A 21,393-nucleotide genomic window follows, 5' to 3' on the forward strand; every position below is an offset into this window, starting at 1 on the left:
TATAAATTCGATACCACTGATCAATTATTAGCTCAAAATATCATTTATTCATCATTATAAATTAATTTACAATATACATAAATCGAATAAGTGGTAAATAATAAAATGAAAAATTAGTATACTAGATACTGATTTTTTGCTCATAAAAATACCGAAAACTTTTAACTCTTATTTTATAAATTCTATCCCATTGGCTAATAATTAATATAAAATGTTATTTATTCGTTATTATAAATTAATTTATTATATACATAAATCAAATAAGTGGTTAATTTTTTTAATTTTTCTATGTTTATTTGAATAGTAATAAATAACTATAGATTCCAATTTATCGATTCTTTTCCATATTAATTTTAATATACGAAATTACAAATTTTGCTCTTCTATGTGTATCAAATTTTAATATAAATAATAGCCATTTTTTAATATATAATGATCCTGGTTTGATATTAGTATACAAATATACTAATTTTAAGTCAAAAATAAACTACAAACTAGTAAAATTTTGAGCATTTTTTTCCGTGTACATACAACTATAATAATCTATCGGAATTTTTAAGCCGGGTGGTAAAAAAAATTGACTTGAAACATTACTTAGTAAAAATTCAAAAGAAAAGTTATTGAATAGAAATACTTATTGTTTTTTTCGAAAATTCTTTTTTTTATTATTTACTGAAAAATTATAATCTATTCTGTACGATATCAATTAATTTGGATGTCTCAGATTTTCATTGATAATTAATCCATTGATGTTTTTTAATTCTGATAAAGATATCTTATTTGTGGGAATCGTTGCAGATCTAATAGTTTGGTTTTTTTCAATCTCTTGTCTTCTAAGCTACGGTCCAGTAGTTCAGTTGCTAACTTTATCGGGTGTTTAAGAGTTTAGTCAGAATTCAATAGCGCAAATTAAGGCGCAAATAATTTTCAGCTATCGAACTTGAAATAAAAAAAAACTAATATTTAGATTTAAAAAAAATGTTTTATTGTGACGGTTACTGATAATTATACATTGACTCATTTTTTATTTTTTGATACGAACTAATTAATGATGTTCGCGATAAAAAAATCATTGGGAGTCTATTGACGACCGGTTTTATGATTTGAACGGGAAATTATTGGCTGATGTATCAAAATATTTTGTAAAATCTTTGTTATCTATTAAAAATTCAAAGGGCATGTAATGGTGCTCTATCTTTTGGGCATAACCCAAAAAAATTCAAATAATGATAACAATGAAAAAAGTTACAAGTTTTTTTAAACGATGTAATATTTTCCGCAGAAATGATTGAATCTTATATTTTTTGCAAGTGCATCGATATCACTGGAACAGAGCTATGTTCAATTTTATTTTCATGTTCATTTAGCTCTGACATTTTTGATAGTCGAATTCCATTAACTCGAAGCTTCCCCTCGATTTTAACCCCCACTACGAGCTGCGCTGTCCCCCCACCCGATCCGACGTTCATTCGACATTTATTATTTAATATATAATTAATATAAATAATTATAATTTTAGAAACTCTTTTAATGTATGTTAAATGGATCAAGAAGGAATAGCTGAATAGTTGAAAGCTAAAAAAAATTATTTTTTTTTATATTACAAAATAAAGAAAATAAGCGGGGAATTGCTCATAGCCCGACCAACAAAGGGTTAATATTTTTTCATTAAGTATGCGATTAAAAAGTAATTAGGAGACCAGCAGATGTATATGCGTCATTTTTTATTACATCAAAGAATACGACTATCAGTTGACCTTGTAGGCCACCTCAAAAATGCTCTACACTATCAATGATCTATCGTGTTTTTGTAAATCATCAAAATGGACTATTTAGTCTTTTGTTGTAAATTAATAGTCTGATCTTACTTTTAAAAAATCAAAATGACAAAATCCAAAAAAATATAAAAGTTTGAATATTTTACTAACGTTCTTAAAAAATTTTAGTTTCAACAATAAACAAGTAATATGTATGTAGATAACATATATACTGTAATTAATAGATAAATCCAACAAATGGTTTTTAATAATTAACTTAATAGCAGCGTAAAAAAATTTATTGATAAAAAAATAATTGCTCAAAATTTTATTATTTCAAAATATCTTTATTTTTTCAAATGATTACTTATTAAACATGATATGTTTCTGTGCTATTATATAAAATTTGTGGTTCGTTGTATTATTTTTTAGGATCATAGTATAAATTTTAGTTCTCAAAATTCGAAACTATGGAATGAGAACAATAAAATACAAAAATATAAAATTGGCATAGAAATAAGTAAACATTCAATTTTTCCGTCTAAAGGTATTGTCAATTCATGTTGGCATAAATCAGATTCTTCATATTTGATACTTCATTTAGATACTTTCTTCGACCGCTCAAAATAATGTGCTATTTCAATAATTTCATCCGGTGATAGCTCTCGTGTAATTCCATCAGAAATAAATACAAATTTAGGACTCGATGACCTTACGGTGGGAGTCATTTCTGGAACAGAAGGTTTTGGGGTTGTTTCCCAAGGCTTTGGCGGTAATACAAATCCTGAAGCTGGTTTTACAGGGTTCAGAGTGGGTTTAGTTGGAGGCTTCGATGGAGAAGGAAATACTGGAGCTGGTCTTTCAGGAATTGGAGCAGCCTTCGGCCTGGGTTGAGCTGGTGGAGGTCCTTCTTTTGATTGAAATTTGCTTATGATTTTTCCTATTACTTCCCCTACTTGATCCTTGGCTTTTTGTACAACCTAATAATAAACCATAGGTTTAATGATTGATCAAAAACACAGTGAATTAATTAATTATCAATTGGAAAATCATAAAACTATAGATATTTACACCATCGGCTTTGTCAGCAGCTCTATATTTAGCATCACCGAAAGCCCGAAGAATATCACCAGTAAGAGAATGCCTAGGTTTGTCAGAATGGTCGTGAGGATGGAATACACTGAACTTAAAAAATTTGAAAAGGAATTTAATTAAAATTTCTGATAAAAGTTATCGTTATATCAATGAATTTATTAGTTTAAATACCAATGTATCGGCAGCATCGCCTGCTCCATGTTTAAAATCACCTATTTTTCGTAAAAAATCTCCAGTGTAGCTGTGTTCTGCTGCAGTAGCATAATTGTCCTATAATTATAATAATGTGGGAAATAAATTTCAAGTCATAAAAACCAAAATTAACCCGTGAAAAATGAATCATATATACTTTATATATATGGTCTACATATAGCTATATATGACACATATATAGATCACATGTGACATATATATGAATCATTTATGATGCATATATAAATCATATACGACTCATATGTGGACTATATGACTGTATGACTATCACATATGACATATATATGACTATATATGATTTATTTTTCACGAAATCTAAATATACAGTTAATGTAAAATCAATTTTATGAAGAAATTTCATAGATGATCAATATTATTTGTACATATTCTATTAAAAATTAAAGTAATAAATAAATCGATTCTGTATAGAAGTTTTCTGAAAATTTGAATACTCAACAATGAGTTAAATTTGCAATACTATTATTAAAAAAAAGATATAAAAAAATACTTTTTATGTGAAACTTTAAATGGGAAAAAAAAAGTTACTAATAAAAAGAAAAATTACAACGAAATTGAATAATACCTGAAGAAATATGCAAGCAGACAGAACTACGATAACTGATGTAGTCCACATTTTAAGTTATTATGCGTGATAACTTGAAGTAATATAATCCCCAAACTAAATTCACTATGATACAATTGATTGATTTGGTCGTCTATTTATACTTATAATTCCCGCCATTGAACAAATGTCATATCAGTGTGATAATAATAATAATATACAGAATAGATATCACGCTCTGGTTTAAATATGAAAAAGTTTCTATTATTGGATAAAATTTTTTAATTAGATCATATTGAGATTAGTAAAAAAAATTAAAATGAAACATTAATTAGTAAAAATTTGAAAGAATAATCATTAAATAGAAATAGAATACTTATTGTTTTTTTCAAAAATTCTTGTTTTTTATTATTTACTGAATAATTATAATCTATTCTATATGATATCAATTAATTTGGATGTCTCAGATTTTCATTGATAAATAATCTATTGATGTTTTTTAATTCTGACAGAGATATCTTATTTTTGGGAATCGTTGCAGATCTAATAGTTTGGTTCTTTTCAATCTCTTGTCTTCTAAGCTACGGTTCAGTAGTTCAGTTGCTATCTTTTTCGGGTGTTTGAGAGTTTTGTAGAATTTAATAGCGCAAATTAAGACGCAAATAATTTTAAGCTATCGAACTTGACATAAAAAAAACTAATATTTAGATCAAAAAAAAGTTTATTCTATTCTACTTTATAAAAATAACGTTTCATTGTGACGGTTACTGATAATTATACATTGACTCATTTTTTATTTTTTGATACGAACTAATTAGTGATGTACGCGATAAAAACATCATTAAGAATCTATCGACGACCGGTTTTATGATTTTAACAAAAAATTATTGGCTGATGTATCAAAATATTTTGTAAAATCTCTATCCTTGATATTGTTGTTAAGGACCTCGGTAATTATTTTTCGCCATACCCGCACCGAAAGTTTAAATTCCTGCCCTGTTTATAGGGAAGAAAGTCGTTCTTTTCTTTTGTGAGGAAATAAATGATAAAAATTAGCGCATGCGCGATTTATACCACAAACCGAGGCAAAAATTTAAACTCAAGTACAGATTTGGTGAAAAATTAATATTTTTAAATTCTAGAACAAAATCTGAAACTAAATCGTTTTTATATTGGGATTCAAATTGAATTCCACTCTACTATTACTGGAAAGTGTTCTTATTTGAAATGCATGGTGTCATAGTAAAGCCGGACCAAGTTGACCACCTTACGTAATTTCAAATAAACGTATGCAAAAATTACTATGGTCATAGTAAAATTTCCAATGGTTACATTAATTTCGAATACAATCCTTGTCAATTTTACTGTGACCATGGTAATTTTCGCACGTGTTTATTTTAATTTCCATAAGGCGGTCAACATGGTCCGGCTTAACTATGACACTATAGCAAGAATAATTAATTAGAGCCAAATTTGAGTCATGAGAGAGTCGCAGTTAAATAGTTAAAGGGTAAACATTACTTTTTCTTAACCCTTTCCCAGTTAACCTTGAATCCCTACTCTTAATTCGGATTGTACGTCTTCGTTTTTAAGTGAGAGAGCGCTAGCCTATTTAGTAGAGAAGGGGCAGAAAAAATAGTAGAAGGGGGAGCATGCGTGCACTAATACGATTGAACCGATACTCGCACAGCCTTACTAAGAACTGTGATTGGTTTTATCCCCACACAGCTCACACCGAGACTCCTCGAGACTCCAAACCGGAAAAGGGTTAAAGCAATGGTATCACATAGATATATATAAAGAGTATAAATTTAAATATGGTGGAAACCTAAACATGCAAACATGCAAATAACCTTCTCAATAAGACAATTTATAGATAAATTGAGAAAAATATAGACAGCCTGAACTGGGAATCGAACCCAGACCACTTCGGTATCGCGCCGAGTGCTCTACCAGTTGAGCTATCCAGCAGTATACTATATTCTGTTCAATTTGATCTATAACTTATTGAGCCACACCGTCCATCGTACGGTAATACACCATTTAAATAAAGGGTCTTTGGGCTAAATAGTGTCTTCAGCAATTACTGAGAGCAGGTCAGTTTGAGAAGCGCCATTCTGAACCCATTGTCGTAAGTGCTTTTGACGGAACATTGTAGGCAGGGCATTCCGCTAGGATGTGTTACCGGTTTCTGAAGAGGTGGCTTTATGTTCACATTCGATTGGGTCTCAGGTTATAAGTAGTACCATTAGTTGTTATGTTGGAGACAAAGGCATTTGCCAATCAGTCGGATTTTTAGTTTCGCATAGTGGTACAGGGAACATAAAAAATAAATCAATTAATTCTTTTTCCCTTTTCAATACAAAAAATTTCCTTCACTGATTGGTTGTAATAAACTATTTATTCGATTATCATTAACAGTATAAACAAATTTTCGTGTTTTATTTTTCTATACATGACAAGTAACAAACTTAAGAGATAAAAAATAATTGTAGACAATATTGTTCTTAAATTTATATTGCAATCTTTATACATAAGACTAATAACTAATACTATTCATATAAAATTTTTGTATAAATATTCTTTATAAATCTATGATGTCTTTTTTTTATCATTGAGAGCTGCCTTTTTTGCTGCTTCAAGATATCTTCCAGCTTGAATAATTTCATCGACCGTTAGATCCCTTTGTCCTCCATCATATATGAATACGAAACGGCCTTCTGCTTTTCTGACGTCTGGATATGGATACACATCGTAATCGGGGTAATATCCTGCTGATCCAGAAAAGTCTACAGATCCTGTAGGTGACTTTGTTGGGTATGAAAAACCTGGCTGTGATCCTATTTGTGGTGGGGAAGACGGATTATATGATGCAGACAAGTCTATAGATCCTGCAGGTGGCCCTGATGGGTATGAAAGACCTGGCTGTGATCCTTTTTGTGGTGGGAAAGATGGTTTATATGATCCAGAGAAGTCTATAGATCCTGCAGGTGGCCCTGATGGGTATGAAAGACCTGGCTGTGATCCTTTTTGTGGTGGGAAAGATGGTTTATATGATCCAGAGAAGTCTATAGATCCTGCAGGTGGCCCTGATGGGTATGTAAAACCTGGCTGTGGTGGAGTAAATGATGCAGAAAAGTCTGTAGACCCTGTTTGTGGTGGCAGAGTAGGAGCAGGTGATGTCGATGGGGTCGGATGATGTTCACTTCCTGAATGTTTCTTATTTAAAAGTCCTTGAAATACACCGGAAATTAACGATGTTCCTTGCCCTACCTTATCTTTGATTGATCCTACTACCTGTTGATCAATTACAAATCCGATAACAACTCATTGCAGCCATTAATAATTATTTATAAAAACTTACATCATCAGCAGCATCTGCCGCCCGATACTTAAAATCACCAACACCTCGTAATAAATCACCCGGAGCTGTATGAGCATTCCGATTACCGTGAAATTTCAATGAGTTAAACTTAAAAAATTAAAAAATAGTTCATTAAAATATTTTTAAAAATCTTTTGACTGTTAAATAAAATGTTTTTATTACAATATTGTCAGCAACGTCAGCTTCTTGATGTTTGAAATCACCGATTTTTCGTAGGAAATCTCCAGTGTAACTGTGAGGTGCATTTGGTGCATTTGGTGCTACGGAATGAGGCTAAAAATTAATATAAAAATTTATAAAAACAATCTATTATTTTAAAACACTAACTCTTATCCTACAAACGGTAGTATAATTGACATATCCCGGGTGTAAAAATTTCGTCTGATTTTAGTCAAACTAGATTGTATTTGAATTAATTGGTCTGTCTTCAAATTTTTATAAAATTTTAAGCTATTTTTTATCTAAAAACCATCAAAAACAGACTAATATAAATGATAGGCAGTAAAAGTCTGATTTTGGTCTAGAGGCGACCAAATATTGTGTTAATGTCAATATTTACATTTAAAAATCACTTTGACTTAACCGAGATTCGAACCCTGATCTTCCGCGTGCGAATTCAGTCCTCAGTCTATTGGTCCGATATGTCTTCTTCTTCGCACGAACATTTCTGAACTTGTAATATATATTCGTATACGCGATCCCCACCAATTTTTAAGTTTATCGATCTACTTTGGAAAAATTGCAAACCGTTTAATAATTTGTTAGTTGCGCTATAATACTTAATACTACGCTATTAATCTGATTTACAGATGTGTCTAAACAGATTAAAATTTTTGCACACTGTAGAGTATTTAATAATGCATATTTTTAGTTCATTTTTTATATTTTCACAGAATAAAAATTTTTAAAGCGTATAATAAAATGTATTACTCATTGTTTAGAAATAATTTAATATACTTTCTATAAAAATTGTTGTTCTATTGATAAAGAATACGAATGAATTAGTAATAAAAGTAATGATATAGAAATTTTTCTGATAAACGTATAGTAATAATTAACATTGTATGATTTTTACTATACATTTAGTAATAAATAGTAAAAGTAATGCATTTTTTTATGTGTATTTGTTTTCTTACTAAAATGTATTAAATATTAAAATATTTTCGAGACTCATTTTCTGCGGGTAGAATTGTTATTTTGCTTTAAATATAAAATCGTATTTATTAATACAACTGTAAATTATTTGTATTGAAGGAATTAGTAGTTGATATTTTCAAAGTTATATTTTATAACGTGAATCAGTTCAAAATGCGATCAAGTTATAGTCGAATTATTATTCAACAGAATATTTCGTAATTATCCCTGATTAAAAATATTGATTGAAAACAATTGAAAAAAGTTTCAATTGATTTCAATTTTTTCGATGAAATTGAAAAATATTGACTGAAATTGAACTTTCGAAAGTTGAATTTTTTTCAATACTTAGAAGCCGTATAGAAAACTATTCAAAAATATTCAAACTTTTTTGATTTCAATTGTTTTGAATTCCGAGCATTGAATTGAAAAATATTGAAAAAAATTGAAACCTAAAAAAATGAATCTTTCTCAATATTTACTAGTAAAATTAAAAATAATTCAAAAGTGATTAAAATTTTATGGTTTCCAATTACTTTGAAATATTTAAAAAAAAAAAATTTTAAATAAATGACGATCTCGTCACAATTTTTTTCATCTATTTATTTATTTTTTTTTGAATCATTAAAATAATTTTGAGCTTTAACTAATTTGTTATTAAGAATTTAAATATTCAAAAATAATAAATAAAAAAAACAGTAAGTCTAATAATTACCTCAGCAAATACACAAGCAGAAAGAGTTAATATAAAAACTTTAACATGCATTTTTATTTATTATGAGAGACAATGTACGTATTATTTTATGTAGTTCAGACAAGAACTTAATTAACTATGATCTGAAAGAATGATTAATTTGACTATTTATACGAATATTCCCCGCTATCGAAAAATGTATCTGTGTTATAATAATATAAAATAGTCACGGCACTTGTCTAAATAATAAAAATCATTAGCATAATTAAATCGTAAAATAATTATTACTTATATGAAATATATAATAAATCAATTTTAAGTTAAATTGGATAAATTATTTGTTTGCACAATAATAGTCTATCACTAAGTGTCGATAATTCAGAAAAAAAAATTTTTTTAATTTTTATATATCAAATAAGTTGAAGCTTCTAGAAAAATTTATCTCTGTCTTTAATTATAATTAATTTTTATAGATAACGGTAGCAAAATATCTGAAGACAAAAATTAAGACGTAAAAAAAAAATTATAGCATTAAAAATAATTTTCTAATAATATTTTTTTTTTTGCTGTAAAACTTCTAATAATGATCAAAATTACGCCAAACCATAGAAATTTATTCAAAGGGGCCTAATTTTTGGAAAAACATGAAAACACGTCTAATTTTATTTTTTTTTAATAAAATAATTTAAATGAACTATCGATTCATTAAATTGCGAAAAAAAAATTGTATTACCATAAAATATCGTGACAATGATTAATTAATGTATACTTTTTACGTAAGTGTTTTTGAAGTCATTGCTAACAGCCCGTGTCGAATTAATTTATGTTTTTTCGATTTTTTATTTTATTTTTTTATCATTAATAACTTATCAGTAAAACTTTGTGTGACATTTCTTCGCAGTAACTTAATTCTTTAATTTATTAACAACATTATAATTTGAAACAGCTTATAAAACACTTGCACATATATTTAAATTATAACTATGAATATTTGAAAAATGTAAATTACGGAGTAACGAAATAAAATTTTAAGAAATTAACTTTTTAGTAAAAACAATCGTTAGAGACATATGATTAAATAAAATATAAATTATATACAATGTTGATTTTTATGTGCGCAAATGATAAATCGAAAACAGAATCGATTGCGAAAAATTTTTGTCTTATAAGTGAAATTTTAATATCAATTATTATTATTATTATTAATAAAATAGATTAGAATCGAAATATTCACGCGAGGATCCTCATTACCTCGATATTTTTTTGTATTTTTGAATTTATTTGGTCTATATTCTTCAATGCATTCTGATTACGTAGCAGTACAAATGTGACTGATTACTGATTACAAATCTGTAGATTCCAAAGAAATTCCTCGTAAACAAAAATAATTTCTAATGAGGTTAATCATTACAAAGTTATACTTTTAGTTGATCTACATAAAAGTTTTGATAATAATTATAATTTATACGTAATAATGATAAATTCTAGGTAAGCTAGTTAGTCATCAATATAATTAGGTGTATTCAAGGTTGGATAAATTAGAAACAAATTGTCTTATCAAGACTAATTAAGCTATTTTAGTCATTACGCATTTGATATTCTATCGAACCGTTGATCAAAAAACTATATTTGTTTGAATTTGGAATGCATTTACTTATGATCATATATAACATAGACATGATCATAAAGAAACATCTATCCACTTAATCATGATCAGGAGTAACATCTATTATCAGACATGATCATATATTTGTAGTTAATTACAAATCTGAACCTGATGAAAAGATATCATACATGCATTCTTATATCTGATATCACGTATGGCCATAAGTGCACCCTGGTGGAAATTTTTCGGACTATTCTCTGAAAAACTCTGAAAAAGTCTTTAGAACTTTAGAACTGAGTTTTGCAAGAAAATTCCCAAAAATTTCCACCAGGGCAACTATTTCAGTGTATAGATCTTCATTTTATCAAATAAGTCCACTGTTGGCATCTAATTATCCCTGATAACCAGAGTTTCTCGTACAAAAGTTGGTATTCATTAATTTGCGACCAACTTGACGATAAGCTGTCGACAACTTTAGCATTTGCAACTTTTGGCTACAAGTTACCGCCACTTTCTGAGAAAGTTGACGCCAGTATGGAGCCGCAACGAATGCAGGTTTCTTGAAAAAATGGGAGGCAACTTACCGTCAACTTATTGAATTTCCAACTTTTGCCACCAACTTTCTCAGAAAGTGTCGATCGACTTTGGAAGTATCAACTTTTGCGGGCAATGTGGTGTCTTGTTGCGGCTGTAGTTTCACGTCAGTTTCTATCCGACTTGACTATCAAGGATCAGATCTGAGTATTATTCATTTCTAAATATCTATAATCGAGGGGGGGGGGGGGGTAAAGTAGATCCCTACTTTACCGGCTGATTCAGATTATCCGAATTACCGACTGAGATAAGAAAGGGTGTTGACATTACCGACCGTTGTCAGTGTCAACCACCCAACTTCCGGAAGTGGGTACTCAAGAGATTATCATGCCTCAAAAATCTTTTGCCCTGATAGCCACACTACTTTTCAGAAACTTGCCTGAAATTGATGAATTTCGCAAAAATTTCTCATTTAAATACCTATGAGTACAATTTGTAAAACTATAGATTTTACTTTTTAACATTTTAGAAGTATGACTGAAAATATTGGAATAAGAACTCGGGTATTCTGAAAATTATATCAAAAAAAATTTTGTAAAAGTATTTGATATTGTAACTTTTAATAAGTGAAATGTTATATCAAGTGCATTATGTTATTTATATACTTGTAATATACCCTAAGTTATTGAAATAGTATTTGTACACTGACAGAAGAATTTCCCAACCTTAAAAAAAACCAATGTTTATGGAAATCATTTTTTTGTATTTAACAATAATTTCTTAAATAGTAAAAAATATTTGGGTTTGAATTTTAACGTTATTGAAAAAAAACTTGTAATAGTTGAGTTTTGATGCATATAGCATTGGGAAAAAAAAATTATTATTTCACCAAAGAAAACTTGACACCAAGTCCACAAAAATGGATAAATTTTCTTTGAAATAACCCATATATACCCAGGTAACTGCACAACACGTGAAAACTAAAAAAATTGAAATGGAAACCGTTATTCGTATTTTAATATTGAACAATAGTAATCTAGTCAATAACCCAGTAATAATCTCACATACAAACAATAGTTCCATGACTGGTGGTGGCAGGGCGGACACTCCTAATAGCGCGAGCAGGGGCGATAATGACAGCAATAACCACTTTGGTATTTTTAGTTTTAGTAGACACACTGACATGATGAGGAAAAAATTCACTCTTCTACTAAAGTTTTACTTGTCTAGATTGTATAAATTGTTTCTATAGAACCATAACTCTGTATCAAAATTGTTTCGGTATATATAATAATTTTTTTTTCAAAATCTAAAATTTTCAGAATTTTTTTCAGAGTTCGATTTGTAAAAGTTGATAATTATGTCCAAAATAATGAGTTTTTAATTTGTGCATTATAATCGACATTGCGGTCCAAAGGAAATATGGGTAGAAACTCTTATGTTTTGGAAGTATTATTGAGCTGCACCCGACGACACTGCAATGCCAGGGCAACTCGTGACGAAACCGGAGCAAGCCCCGGATTTTCGTCTGGTTTCAAAAATCAGATTAATATACTGGATTCTCAATGAGAATCGTATCAGATATTAAGCTGATAAGAACAGATACTACACTTTGATCTTAGCTTAAAGAAGCCGAGAAGCGATAACTAATTGTGTTTTAAAATTCAATTTAACACCTTTAAAACAACAGTCTTACAAGGGACAAAAAATTCCGGTGCGCGACATCTTTCGGAAACTTGAAAAAATTCACTCGTCTCACTCTGACAGTCCTTGTCTAGCACCCTATTCTCTCTGTATATAGACGTCTAATCGATAGTTCTTTCATACAACAGTAATTAAATTCATTTGCAGAAAAAAATTTTTTTTTTTTTTTTTTGGTGCCAGAGTCGGGAGGGGGGGGGGTCATTTGGTGACCATTTTTGCAACTTTTTCTTTTTTTTAACTTCATAATATAAAACTAAGTGTCTTTTGGTTTCTATTTTAATAATCAATTAATTAATAATTATTAAATTCATTGACAGAAAAAAAAAATTTTTCATTTTTGTCGGGAAAAATGGGTCACCCCCTCAAAAAATTAAAAAAAAAAATTTCTGAAAATTGAATAAATTCGATAAAATTAAATTTTCTTATAAGTAAAGCATAATTTACGTAAAGAAAAATTACATTTCAGATAATTATTGAATGCAAAAACATAAAAAAAAATTTTAATAGTTTTTATCATAAAACAAGTCATTGAAATTTTTTTACAAAAACCAAATTTTTGAAAAACAGTCAAAAATAAAAGGCCACTCGGCACCCGAAACGGAAGTAGATTTCTCATTTCTTTCTGAATTTTGAAGTTTTAAGGGGATACAGTACCTGACCTCTTTCTCACAGTCTGAAAAATAAACGGGACTGTCTTTGTTGCACTCGTAGAGTAAATGAGAATTTTAAAACAATTTTTCTCGGAGACGAATTAGGATTTTTGAAAATACGAAATTTCTAGTTCTTTGCTAAGGCTCTAAAAAACGGTAAAGGCTCTCTATTTTAGGTTTCAGATGTTTGTCCGTAAATTAAATTGAATTGAAAATCGGTTACCGTTACCCCTTAAGATAAAATTTAAGTATAGTAGCATATAAACTTTTGAACCAATGATATTTTTGGAACCTACTCGTTGAATTATGATAGATTATGTTAAAGTTCCTTGAAAATTCCACCATGAGGACAAATGCAAAAGATATATTTCTATAAAATCTATTAAAAACAATTCAAATTAATGATCAGTTATTTTTACAAAAGTAATGTTGAAATATCTAATGAAAATTTTCAAAAACAAAACTTTCTTTCCAAAATTTTTTGGCCCCTCCCCCCGTTTTCTCCCTTCTCTCCTCTATTTATTATAAATATTTTTGCGGTCTGGACTTTTGAATAAAACATAAATTCGCGCTATAAATTCCGCGCACGCGCATTTTAAATTATCATCTAGATGTCGCTAAAATAATTAATTATTATCATTATTTTACTGTTTATGTTTACAAATTATTCCAATAGTATTTTTCTACTTTTTCTATTAATTTGAAATAAATAATTAAATATAATTACTAATAAAAATTAAAAATGTCCGGTACAATAAGACAATTAGAAGAGCGTCAATTAGCTACAGAAGTAACAATAATGCGGTGGTCTCCTAAAATGGACCTTCTAGCTGTTGCTAATAAAAAAGGTTAGTTTTTATTTTTATTATTTTTTTTTTTTACTAATGAAACTGATTTATTTTATTTGCAGTCTACCTAAAGTTTAATAAGTTAACATGAGTGACATCAGAGAAATGATAATTTTTATATTTTTCAGTAACCAAATTAATTATTACCAGACAAAAATTAAAAAAATTCTAGTTAATGAACGATCCTCTGCAATTTAAAATTTAAGGCATAAGAATACGAATCGAATTTCCAAATTTTAAATTTCTAATTACGTTTTAAATATTTATGGGACTCGAATGATAAAAATTTTCCGAAGAAATTCAGAATTTTAAGCCGAAATCCAAAAGCTAAAAAAATTTTTACTGATAATTAATAAATTAATAGAAATCTAAAATTCAAAAATTTTTTGAGTACCGCCCGGTCACTTTTTACTAAAATTTTACCCCACATAATTAATTCGTGTCAATTTTCGAAAAATTCCGTCACTGGCATTTTGAATTTTTTTTTTTTGGGTGTCCAAAAAATTATGACACCAGTTCACTGACGTCTGATAATTTTTGAATTTTTTTAAAAATGACAGATCATAAAAAAAAACTTTGAAAAATTGCATTTATGGTTCTTTAATTTTTCTACATGTGCATATTTTTTTTTTTACTTCAAATAGTGGAAAAAAAATTCAAAAATTTTTAATTGTCTACTAACTTCAGTATCATAAAAAATTTCAAGTCCTTAAATCGTCGAGAGCTAAAGATATGAAATTTTGTCGGACATTTTTTAAATTTTAACATTTTCTCAAAAAAAATATTTTAAATACTGAGGACTCTCAGTACAAAAATATCAAAGATCGATTCTTTAAACTGACGATTTATTGCTCGTCTACGTGAAAAAATTCTATTGTCTAATTAATTTTTTTTCTCCAGGTGAAGTGTCGCTGCATCGGTTGACATGGCAACGAGTCTGGCTGGTGAATCCACCAGAAGAATTTGAAGTAATTTCGAATTTATCATGGCATCCTGACGGTAAATTATTAGCCGTCTCGTATGATAACACAAAAATCCTTCACTTAATTGACATTGAAAACAAAAATATCATTCATAAGCAAGAATACAAACCAAATAATCATATAACTTGCATGTCTTGGTTGTCATTATCAACCCAAGACTTGGGGAATGATAACTTCAGTCAATTAAATTTACAAAATGATAATAAATCAGTATTGTCACCTACTGGTCCATATCTGCCGCCATTACCGACTTTGAACCATACGTTCACTCACGAGCCTGGACGCAAAGAATTCACAGCAAAAAATCTCGACATACTTTTCCTGGGTCATGAATCTGGTGAGATATCGATGTATGTATTCGGTATGTTCTATTGCGGGAAATTAAAAATATCTGATGGAATGATAACGGAAATAACTGGCGGCTGTGGTAATCCCATTTGGATCAGTTGTAAATTTGATGATAATACAATTAAAGTCTATAGACTGTCTTGTCCTTTGTTGGAGAGAAGCAAAGCGTTTTTGAAATTAGCGCAAATGCAGGCACAGATTGATTATTTGATGGACTATTTATCCCAGACTTTGATGGCTATTTCGGAAGCATGGGAGACAATATTGTTGGAGATGGATGAAAAATTAACGCGCTATGAAGATAATGAACCGCCTGGTACTTTGGCTGCTGATTTTTTAGAGTTATTGATGATCGGTATTTCATCAAGCAAATTGGCAAGTTTTTTGTTACATGATTTGTCAGACAAGGGGTTAAAAAAATTAGCACATAGTATTGAAATTTGTTATAGTAATATTCAGGTAATTTTTATTATTATTATTATTATTATTATTATTATTATTATTATTATTATTATTATTATTATTACTTTATTTGTTGGTGAATTTACTGAAACGACCAGTTGTTTTTTTTTATTTTTTGTTAAAGGAATCACGGCTTTTCTGGTCTTGTTTATTGACTTTTCAGATTAGATTCATCGTATTAATAAATACATGTGGACTAACATTATTAGTACGTACTGTAATAAAATACATTTATTGAATAAAATCATAGTCCTGTTATCGCCCCGAATATACTTGCTGGGCTCATCAGTAAAGTTGATGCAAGTTCGGGGCGAAACTGTTTTAAAAATAGTAAATTCAGGACTTTGATTTTATTCAATAAATGTATTTTATTGCAGTGCGTACTAATAATTTAGTCCACATGTATTTATTACTAATACGATGAATCTAATCTGAAAAGTCAATAAACAAGACCAGGAAAGCCGTGATTCCTTTAACAAAAAATTATTATTATTATCATTATAACGAGCAACGTACAGTCACTGTGTGACTGCCTAAATATCACTACTAAATTTATAAAATACGCAGAAAAAAAAGGATTTCTTGCCGCAACAAATTTTAATTTGCACCAATAAATTTTATGCATTATCAATTAAATACAAAAATTGTCTTGGAGCGAGAAAAGATTTTTTTGGTCAAGAAATAATTCCTTGCACCAAGTAATTTTTTCTAGTTCTAAATAAATTTTTGTTTTCAATTCACAATGCAAAAAATTTATTGGGGTAAGTAAAAATTTTCTTTAGGCGAGTAAAGATTTTTTGTGTCAATGAATCCTTTTTTTTTCTATGCAGACTTTTTTGGCTTTGAGAAGCTTCCTAAAACCAAAAGGGAGTAGAAAAATCTGTCATTTTGGAATAAGTAACGCGATATAAATAATATAGGTATCTATTCAGTGACATTCAGTCATATTTAGTGACAGAATAATTAAAGTATTAATTTATTTAAAGAAAATAAATACGATCGTCTTTTTTCCCGCGTAATTTAAATGTAATTCGAATGATATAGATAAATCTATTTATCTCAATACTTGGCAATTAAAAAGAGTTTAAAGTATGAAAAGGCACAAATTCAAGTCAAGACCTATCTAATGATACCAATTTCAATAACATTAACTAATTCTATCATATAGATATAGCGGGAACAAAATTTTCTTTATTCTCTTAATAATATAAATTATTATAATTATTAATTTTTTATCTTTTCTACCGAAAGAATAATAATTATTGATATTTTTTTTTTAGAAATTAGTTTTGAAACATTTAAATAGTGTTGGGATGGCGTTAGCTTATCAATTGGGAGAAATGCAGGGTATGGCAAGATTTGGTGGTGACTATGAAGCACTTGGTTTAGAAAATGATAAACAAATAACGACAGCATTACATGCCGTTGAAACATTTTTAGCTAAATCGTCTGAAATCCAACAGGTTATTGATCAAAGTATGAAAGAATACAAAGCGTTTTTCAGGTAATTTTTATTTATTTTAATACAACTTCAAAATTTACGGTCCCGAAGTTGCTGAACAATTAATAATTTTCAAATTTTTTCTAATAAATCAATCAAAAAAAAAAAAAAATATGCACATGTATAAAATTACAAAAGCTATAGGTGTAATTTTTTAAATAATTGATCATTTAAAAAATCATTAGACAGCAAATTGTAGTTTCATAAAAATTTTTAATTTTGAAAACGTCTGGGAAATCCCAAGACATTGAAGTAAAATATTTTTTTTTTTTTTCTATAAAATGAACCCTAGGGTAAGAAAAAAAATTTTTATTTTTCAATCCATTCCACTATACAGTATAATAAAATATATCGTCCAACAAATACTTGATTCATATTAACATATTTACATATATATTCTAGGTGGTTGTATGTAGAGATTGCAAAATTAACCGATGAAAAAATTCCATCAGAAGCCAGCAAAATATCCCAGCAAGAGCTGACGTTTATCGCCGAATTTTTACTTAATTTCGATACCAGTAAGAATAATAAAATTAATGACACAACAAATCCCAGCACGAGCACGTCATCGCACATGGACATGACCAACATCAGCAGTTGTAGCAGCAGCAATAGCAATAGCAACAATAATAATAATGATATTGATAATAATAATTCAAGTACAAGACGTAAAGGAGTGAATCTAGAAAAACTAGGTCAGTATTTACGCCGCGAACCCTTGAAAATTCCGCTGTCAGTTGAAGGGAGCGAATGGGGTTCGATGCTTCAAGAAAATAAATGTCTGCTCGAGCATCCATTGATAATAAAACAAGACTTGAATATGTCGTTATTGCAAGCCCATGACCTTGTGGTTGAAACCATTGGGAAAGTATTTCTGGATGCGTACAAAGGATTAGTCAATCATTTCAAAATTGACTCGATTGATCTGACTACTGGTAAATTTACGAATGACAATAATTGTGATCATAATTTATCATCGCAAATAGTTGATGATAATGGGGAATTATTTTTTGCTACCACTGACAGTGATGGTAAAATTTTGAGAATTTTTAAAATCGAAGTTTATGAATGCGATGATGATGATGATGATGATGGTGATGATGGTGATGGTGATAATGTGGAAATGGTTTTTAAATCGACGATAATCGATTTTAATAATCGACGAGGTAAATATTTTTTTTTTTTTAAGAAAATTAGGGACATCCATAAATTACGTAACTATTCCTTGGGAGGGGGAGGGGGGTAGGATTTATTAGGGGGGAGTTGGTCAAAAAAATGTAACATCAATTTATGTCAAGTTTTAATACAGGGTGGTCACGATCCGGAAATTGTCAGGGAATTTAATACAACCGGGAAATATCATGGAAATGTCAGGGAATTTCGAAAAGTAGAGAATTAAATTGTAACAGTTGAAAATTTAAAAAATTTTAAATTATACACTGGTTATAAAAATTAAGGGATGTCAAAAAAATTTCAAATTTTAAAGTGATTTTCAACAGAGTGTAACTCGAAGGAAAATGGTTATACGACAAAAACAAAAAAAGGCAAATTGTAGCTTCAAGTGTCTAGTTTTCTGATCTGGTCTTTAAATTTTTTTATTATGTGCGGTTCCGGAGTAATCCTAAGAAAACTATCGGAAAATAAATTTACCAAATTTTTGGTCGTCTTAAAAACGGTCTTCGAGCTTCAATAAATTTTTTTCGATAATTATCATTGATTTTTGATTGCTCCGGAACTGCGCATAATAAAAAAATTTAAAGACCCAGCTCAGAAAACTAGACACTTGAAGCTACAGTTTGACTTTTTGTTTTTATTGTACGACCATTTTCCTTCGAGTTACTAACTGTTGAAAATTAATAAAAAATTTGAAATTTTTTTAATATCCCTTAATTTTTGTAACCAGTGTATTTTTAATTTATTTAAATCATTAAATTTCTTATTAAATATTTTAACTTATACATTTTTAACATCGAATAATCAAAAGTAGGCAACATTAATTTATTTTATTGCCTTTTTTTCTGGTTTCTCTTATGATTTAATTATAAATTTTAATTATTAAAAATGAAAATATAATAAAAACTTTGAATATCTAAATGATACGAATAAAATTTCTAAATCAGGAAAAAATGTGAAAAACTTTACTGGAAAACCGGGAAAAATCAGGGAATTTTTAAATCATTTGTTTGTGGCCACCCTGTAATATTAATTTTTTTTTTTTTTTAATTTGAATTTCGCGCGCGCTATTTAAATAACAGCGGTTTTATTTCTCTAAAAACTACGAAGATAATGATGACATCATGTTTTTTTATCAGTGGTAAATTATAGTTGAGTCTGTAAAAGAATCATCTTTTTCTACAATTAAGTCATCACTGCCCATGCGCACTAGTGCAAATTCAAAAAACATTTTTTAGTTGAACTTCTCCCAGAAAGCAAATGAACTTCGGAGTCCTCCCACTACTTATTATTTTTAATATTCGCATGCGCAATAAAAGGGGGAATATTTAATATACAGAGTGGGGGTAAAAAAGTTATGTAATTAATGGATGGCGCCATAGCAAAGTATAGATGATAATTTAAAAATAAAAATTTAATTTACAGAGTCGTTTTCAAAAACTGCAATGGATTTAAAAATAATAGACCTACAGTTTTATTCAATTAATTACTTAAGTTTATTAGTGTTCAATAAAAACAATAGTACTACTTGTTTAATACAACTACCGATCAAAGAAGATAAATTATTTAGTGATAATGAGGATAATTGTTTGAGTATCAGTGATTTTATTGGCAATAATTTGCCAAAGTCATTTAGCGGCATAACGGCTGGTAAAATAGTCGTATCGGGGCAGCGTAAAGTCGCTGCGATATTGAGTGAAAATAATCGTAAAATTCGGCTACTGGAGACTGAAGTTGAGCCGGATGATGATGACGATGAAGAGGATGAAGATGATGATGACAGCAGTAATTTAACTAAAAGTATTAATGATTCACGCCAAGATATTTCAATGGATATGTCGAATATCAATGAAAGTTTATCGTAAATAAATAATTTATTTAAATAATATTATTTTTTTATTTTTTGAGGACGGATTAAATTTTAAAAATAATCGAGGGACTCCTGGACCTGGATGTAAAAATGAAAGACAAAAATATGTTGTGTGCTTGATACTTTTATTAAACTTATATATCAGGTATATAACATTTTAACGAGTCGTCATCAATGATTGTGTGTCAGTGAGGGAGAATTAATTTATTCACAAATTAATTGACCACAACAAGCAGGGTAAGTTTTCTCGTTGTCATCGGGTTCACGTCCTTTAATATTTTGACCGGGTGGGCAAATGTCGTTCATACAACTGCACAAAAAAATATGTGTTTTATTTTTTATTAATCATCAATTTAAAATTACGGTTTTTGAAAAAACTGCCAGCTTGAAAAATTTGATTTTTAAATTAATTTACTTATGGGCAAAAAAAATTACTGACAGAAAATATCTGAAATTGACAGACATTAAAAAATTTTTGTTTTTTTTTTCAACATGATTCACAAAAAAAAAAATGCACATGTAGAAAATTTAAAAAACTGTAAGTGCATTTTTTTTTTTGTGACGTCTAATAACTTTTGGATTTTTTTTCAAAACGATAAATGATAAAAAAAAATATTTTAAAAAATTGCACTTATAGTTTTTTTAGTTTTCTACACGTGCATATTTTTTTTTTTTTTTTTCCGTAATTGATTTGTTGAAAAAAATCCAAAAGTTGCCAATTGTCTGTTAAACTCCAGAAAATTCCAAGTGATCACTCCATTTTTTTTTCCGATCAATAATTTTTTTTTCCCATAAATAAATAAATTTTTCAAAAAATTGCAGTTTTGATTAAAAATAAAAAAATCGACTGATTAAATCCGATCGAGTTTCGGTT

General features: G+C 28.8%; 3 protein-coding genes and 1 non-coding gene across 4 annotated transcripts; 1 reads left to right on the forward strand and 3 right to left on the reverse strand.

The window, feature by feature from the left end:
- Positions 1-2,241: 2,241 nt before the first annotated feature.
- LOC130678378 (uncharacterized) lies at positions 2,242-3,052 on the reverse strand. Its single transcript, XM_057485534.1, has 3 exons — positions 3,024-3,052; positions 2,829-2,937; positions 2,242-2,737 (listed from the first exon to the last, which is right to left on the reverse strand). The coding sequence occupies exons 1-3, from the start codon at positions 3,050-3,052 to the stop codon at positions 2,354-2,356; spliced, it is 522 nt and encodes a 173-aa protein (XP_057341517.1). The 3' UTR covers positions 2,242-2,353.
- A 3,019-nt stretch (positions 3,053-6,071) lies between these two features.
- On the reverse strand, positions 6,072-9,086 carry LOC130669450 (uncharacterized). The gene is made up of 4 exons (XM_057472371.1): positions 8,862-9,086; positions 7,175-7,285; positions 6,992-7,099; positions 6,072-6,924 (listed from the first exon to the last, which is right to left on the reverse strand). Exons 1-4 carry the CDS (start codon positions 8,910-8,912, stop codon positions 6,220-6,222), a joined length of 975 nt encoding a protein of 324 aa, XP_057328354.1. The 5' UTR covers positions 8,913-9,086; the 3' UTR covers positions 6,072-6,219.
- A 3,344-nt stretch (positions 9,087-12,430) lies between these two features.
- LOC130678343 (U2 spliceosomal RNA) lies at positions 12,431-12,624 on the reverse strand. Its single transcript, XR_008991792.1, has one exon. It is a non-coding gene; the product is annotated as a U2 spliceosomal RNA (small nuclear RNA).
- A 1,368-nt stretch (positions 12,625-13,992) lies between these two features.
- Positions 13,993-20,535, forward strand: LOC130668107 (anaphase-promoting complex subunit 4). Its single transcript, XM_057470194.1, has 5 exons — positions 13,993-14,182; positions 15,083-15,972; positions 17,256-17,479; positions 17,879-18,642; positions 20,075-20,535. Exons 1-5 carry the CDS (start codon positions 14,077-14,079, stop codon positions 20,512-20,514), a joined length of 2,424 nt encoding a protein of 807 aa, XP_057326177.1. The 5' UTR covers positions 13,993-14,076; the 3' UTR covers positions 20,515-20,535.
- Positions 20,536-21,393: the final 858 nt, after the last annotated feature.

Source organism: Microplitis mediator, chromosome 1, assembly GCF_029852145.1.
Source record: "Microplitis mediator isolate UGA2020A chromosome 1, iyMicMedi2.1, whole genome shotgun sequence".
NCBI classification, from domain to species: Eukaryota; Metazoa; Arthropoda; class Insecta; order Hymenoptera; family Braconidae; genus Microplitis; species Microplitis mediator.

Bases quoted from the DNA above. Each gene is read 5' to 3' on its own strand.
- LOC130678378 (XM_057485534.1), bottom strand. From the start codon at position 3,052: ATGGAGCAGGCGATGCTGCCGATACATTG. The intron at 2,938-3,023 runs GTATTTAAACTA...TTTTAAGTTCAG, and splicing joins GCGATGCTGCCGATACATTG to TGTATTCCATCCTCACGACC. The intron at 2,738-2,828 runs GTAAATATCTAT...GTTTATTATTAG, and splicing joins CTGCTGACAAAGCCGATGGT to GTTGTACAAAAAGCCAAGGA.
- LOC130669450 (XM_057472371.1), bottom strand. From the start codon at position 8,912: ATGCATGTTAAAGTTTTTATATTAACTCTTTCTGCTTGTGTATTTGCT. The intron at 7,286-8,861 runs GTAATTATTAGA...ATTAATTTTTAG, and splicing joins CTGCTTGTGTATTTGCTGAG to CCTCATTCCGTAGCACCAAA. The intron at 7,100-7,174 runs GTAATAAAAACA...TAATTTTTTAAG, and splicing joins CTGACGTTGCTGACAATATT to TTTAACTCATTGAAATTTCA.
- LOC130668107 (XM_057470194.1), top strand. From the start codon at position 14,077: ATGTCCGGTACAATAAGACAATTAGAAGAGCGTCAATTAGCTACAGAA. The intron at 14,183-15,082 runs GTTAGTTTTTAT...TTTTTTCTCCAG, and splicing joins AGCTGTTGCTAATAAAAAAG to GTGAAGTGTCGCTGCATCGG. The intron at 18,643-20,074 runs GTAAATATTTTT...TTTAATTTACAG, and splicing joins CGATTTTAATAATCGACGAG to AGTCGTTTTCAAAAACTGCA.